Source organism: Dreissena polymorpha, chromosome 10, assembly GCF_020536995.1.
Source record: "Dreissena polymorpha isolate Duluth1 chromosome 10, UMN_Dpol_1.0, whole genome shotgun sequence".
In the NCBI taxonomy this organism is placed as follows: Eukaryota; Metazoa; Mollusca; class Bivalvia; order Myida; family Dreissenidae; genus Dreissena; species Dreissena polymorpha.
This window is the reverse complement of record NC_068364.1, coordinates 63,627,787-63,633,085: the sequence shown is the minus strand read 5'-3', so window position 1 is coordinate 63,633,085 and position 5,299 is coordinate 63,627,787. Positions and strand designations below refer to the sequence as shown.

General features: G+C 34.6%; 1 protein-coding gene across 1 annotated transcript; it reads left to right on the top strand.

Annotated features, from left to right (window-relative positions):
- The first annotated feature begins 1,094 nt into the window (after window positions 1-1,094).
- Window positions 1,095-4,643, top strand: LOC127848442 (uncharacterized). Its single transcript, XM_052380911.1, has 3 exons — window positions 1,095-1,424; window positions 3,286-3,432; window positions 4,069-4,643. The coding sequence occupies exons 1-3, from the start codon at window positions 1,199-1,201 to the stop codon at window positions 4,263-4,265; spliced, it is 570 nt and encodes a 189-aa protein (XP_052236871.1). The 5' UTR covers window positions 1,095-1,198; the 3' UTR covers window positions 4,266-4,643.
- Window positions 4,644-5,299: the final 656 nt, after the last annotated feature.

The following is a 5,299-nucleotide window of genomic DNA, read 5'->3' as shown; positions in this document are numbered from 1 at the left end:
ACAATCATAAACTATTTTGCGTCACCCACAGCACTCTGCGTCTGACGCATATCGACTATTAGGTAAAGCATCTGACCATAATATAAAATCAAACACATGGCTTAATGCTAGCTAGATGTACTGTTTACATTACAATTGAAACGTTCTCGATAATATTTACTAAAAAATGCCGCATTTTACAAATCTTCTTAAATAAATTATATATCGCTGTAAACTGTTGATATTATCGACCTTGGTTTACGACAATACCCGGAAAATGCCAAATACTCTACGGAATAAAAACAACAACGGCGTATAATGTTATGATGAACAAACGCGTTTTTGTGAAACATACAGTAAACATGGATTTCTCGTAAACTTGTAATCGAATTCTATATAGTTTCGCTGCTACATTTATATAAGAATACATGTTGATATACATGTACTTATTTGACGAATATATCAGGTCCATATGTATGTACAAACGCATGGGTTTTAAAACACGAGTGCAATACATACGTTCCGCGATAACCTGAGAACTAGAATTCGTACCTCTATCGTACAGGGCAAATATTAAAATTATTACACTACTAGGGAAAACTATCAATACCCCGGGAGCTTTGTGTAAAAAGTCTAGCGATTTTAGATGATGGTGGTAATTCGCCCTGTGTATCGAAGCCGAAGTGTTGAGTCTGGTCAGTAAGGTGCAATACATTAAACTGAAAAATAATGATGCTTTTTTTTTAGTGTTGCTCGATTTGATATCGATTAATAAAAAGCGTGAAATAACTTTAATGTTTAAAAGTTGTATAACTGTATATTTTGCGTTTAATTAAGCCATTCGAATAGAATATGGCATAAACGACCTGAATACTAATTATCCAATAAAATATCAAGAAATCCCTGTCTGTTTTTAGAAGGGCTTTGCCCCAAAAGTTATGTTGTCCTATATTCTTTCATTTTCGTATTCTACACATAATGAGTCAAACGTTTATACAACACGACTTTTTCAGTCACAAGGATATCCGAATGTATCAGGTGAAAATATACCTGTATCTTAAGTACATTTTAAACCTGATGACTATTGCATTAATCAATTACAGGATTGGGCATTGATAACAAATCCTACTTAAATACCATACGGGCACATGAAACTGTTATAACGCGACAGTGCTCGAAGTAACCACGAACGGTTGTACAGGAAAGTCTTGTTTTCACCATGGATGCCAAGCTTGCTATTTTGCTGTCGTCGATCGCGTGTGTGTTCAATACCATTGGCCTGGCTATCCCATACTGGCTTGCTGCATCGAAATCTGAAGCAGGCCAGTCAGTCAGCGTAAATATGGGCCTGTGGTCAGTGTGCGTCGATGCGGCCGGTCCGGTCTTGACCATGGACACGTGTTATGCCTACGATGATCCGTATATAAACGATGCGAATTCTGTCCGTGAGTATATAATAATTAATTTTGTTCAGTGTATAAACTATATATTCTAATTAGATTAAACCGGTAGCCATCTGCTTACCGGAACGCTTTGAAATACGTTTCCGGGAACGACCAAGTAATATGTGTCTAGAATGAGACTGCGAACACGCCCATGGGGGGATCAGACCTAGGGCAACTCATTCGCCAGCCGGACATCATGTGCCATTAAAATTTAAATACACATGGTACCTTTTTGCGCAAATGGGGCGATATCAACTATGCGACCACGACGTTGTTTCCGTAAAAGTTAAATTAACATTTTGTGCATAGCATTCTTTGATTTATTAAAATCATATTGATCAGCTAAAATAAATAAACATATTTTAAACAGAACTACGGTACAATGCGACTGCTTTTGCTTTTTCTTTTATAAATAAACAAGCATAAACACACAAGTCATTACTCTGTTATAAAATCTCTGTGTTATGACCATAATTAATAATTATCGTCGATTATAGCTCAAATCATTTAGTTTTAGTGGAAAAAAACCTTAAACATGTTTCTTTTACATCTTAGTTACTAAAACAATAATCATTGAACATATTTATTTCAAAATAAAAAAATACATTTATTTTGTAAAAACAGAACCAATTTTGTTATAAGTTATTTTTGTTTATGTTGTCATAATCATTTATTTTAACTTCCGAAAAAAATCAAATAAATAGGAATTTTTGTATAAAAACAATACATTTGAATTTTCGCGAAGAATATTCAAGATCATGTTTAATAATACGATCAGAAATCAGTTGCGTCTACTTTGTCAAGTTTCAAACAATGTGGGCCGTTTTCAGAAAATTCAATCGGTGGGCGTGAAATATTCCTAACTGCGAGTTATAAATTTAAAACTTAATTACCTAGTCCTATGCTATTTTTTGAAAATGAGGAATGTCATTTTCAAACATTGTATTAATAATATTGTGAATTGTTATCTGCCATGCTGTTATCGGTAAAAGCCGTTATATACTCAACTCAACATCTAATATCAAAATCACTCGTGTTTAAGAGCGATACATACAAATTACCAAATTGAAATAAATTTATTGTAATTTATCAGGTTGTTTAACACAGGAGAAAGTCCAGTTGAAACGTTTCTTAACGTATAAGATATTGCTTTCATTAAATATATTCGCAAATATCCATTTTTTGGTATATTTAAACCTAGTTCCATATCTCATTTCGGCATAAGCTAGCTTTCAAATAATGCATATTGAAATGTCATGCTCGGCCTATGGGCTTGAATTAGGTAGCTGATTGTAAACTTAAATAAACGACGAATGGAGTCAAATCATAGTCTACATTTAAGTTATTTTCGGACCAAGCCGACATCAAATTGTACATTTGATCACGGGGGGCATTCGATTTGATAAGAAAAATGATCGAAACATTCTTCAAGACAACACATATATAATTTTTATAGAGAGATTCGATATCAAACTGTTTTATATTATCGACTTAGTCAAATTAAACGATAGGCATGACATGATACTAAACATATCACTTAAAATTGTGAATGATTATTTAAAAAGTTGTCGAGAAAATTGTATACCAAATGCCACGGCCATCAAGAAAATTTGTACTTATGCAGAATATTTGAGTTTCATCTTGGCTGACGAAGTCGTAATTGAGAGTTGTTTTATCTGATAAGGCATTTATTATTATGCTTTTCTGTAAACATAAACAAAACAATGGGTGGTGATATTGAACAATTACCTTTAGCTTACCCTGCCATATCGCAAGTTCCCAGCTTATGTAATTCTGGGTTTGACCCGTGCAACCCATTTGCTGTTCATAAAAGAAACCATGTTTCACTTTCGTGTTATAGCCTCGGTCGTTCTGGCGACAAGGTATATTGAGATCGTGGCATCGTTGATGATGTGCACCTCCACAATATGGGGGATCATCAAGACGGTCTTGCACACACCTACAGCCCTCTACACGAAACCATCAGGAGTTAAATGCATCATCGCAGGTATTGTTTGTTCGCGTTTTTGTTCGATTTCGTTTGAAGACGTTGTAAATAGTATATCTGTCTACTAGTGGCGATTATTTATTATTGTTGCATTTAATTTTGACATACATTAAATCGATTACATAAAATAGCAACCTATGAAAAAAACTGTATATTCTCCGCGAAACATGATTGCGAAAAGAGTCTCTATGATGTTAATGATGATGATAATTCTCTTTCTACTGCTGCTGATGACAAGGTTAAGGATTATTTTTTTCAATGATGATGATTATAGTGGTGGTTGTGTTGTTACTGATTCCACACCTGATGATGATGATGGTGATGATGATGATGATGATGATGATGATGATGATGATGATGATGATGATGATGATGATGATGATGATGATGATGATGATGATGATGATGCTGATGATGATGATGATGATGATGATGATGATGATGATGATGATGATGATGGTGATGATGATGATGATGATGATGATGATGATGATGATGATGATGATGATGCTACTGCTGCTGCTGCTGCCGATGATGATGATGATGATGATGATGATGATGATGATGATGATGATGATGATGATGATGATGATGATTATGATGATGATGATGATGATGATAACACATGTGTTGCAGGTATTCTGGCGCTGGTGGGGTGCATCCTGTTCGCGACTAACAGCGACATTAAGACGCTAGTGTCCACAGCGGGCTCAGGCTTTCACGAGCATGCGGGGTTCGCCATGTGTATCGTAGCCGGAGTGTTGAGCCTGGTCAGCGGGGTGTTATACATGTTGGCTACGAAAGAAACGCCGCAGCATAAGCAGTTTGCTTGAAAATCAGTGGCATTCTGCTGATTGTACTTTTAAATGGTTTATATATGTAAATAGTTGTTTACCTAACAAAATACGAGTAAAATGTTTTGTTGGGTTGATCGATGTATAAGAATGTTCAATGCCAATGTTTACATTGTTCTGTGGAGCCTTTGTATGTTTAATTGTGTTAAAGAATTATCTCTTTAGGATTTTTATTCAAGCATGTATGTTTCTTTTATGTTAATTGACACATCAATTCGAAAATGGTATGCCGCTTCATGTACATTTGCAACACTTAAATTAAAATGGAAACTTATGATGAGATGTACGCAGCTTTTAAAAAAGTTTTGTATACTGATCGAGTTGAAATTGATAAATAAAAATGATATTTACCATTAATCGTTTCATTATTATCACATGTTTAACTAAGCAAAATGAATAGATATAAAAAAGAACGCTATAAAAAGTATTTATCCATTCAGATACCGAGAAGTCCTTGTCTTTCCCAAAAGAGTCTCTTTCGTCCTTTACTATTTCTATTGATTTAATACTATTATTTATTGTTATTGACCTCATAGATGAATTATATTTTTCTGCGATTAAAAAAAAAGTGGTTCGCCCACTCATTAGTAAATTAGCAACTAATAAAGAGTGTATTTCTTAAAGACAAATTGCCTTATTTCATGTCAAGATTTGCAATAATCGACACACATATTGTTTTGAAAGGCGATATATACTTCAACCTTTCATTTAAAACATCTCACACTCGACCTCTCTTGAAATCAATTTTCAGATCGGAACAAGAGATGTGTTTGTGAAATACAATGCCCCCTACTGCGCCGCTTTGATGCCATTTATTTGACCATTGACCTTGAAGGGTGACCTTGAACTTTCATCACTCGAAATGTGAAGCTCATTAGATACACATGCATGCCACATATCAAGTTTCTATCATCAATATTGCAAAATTTATGACGAAAGTGAAAGTTTTGGGACAGACACACACATAGAATGAAAGACACATACCATACAATGAGCGACAGACAGACAAACAG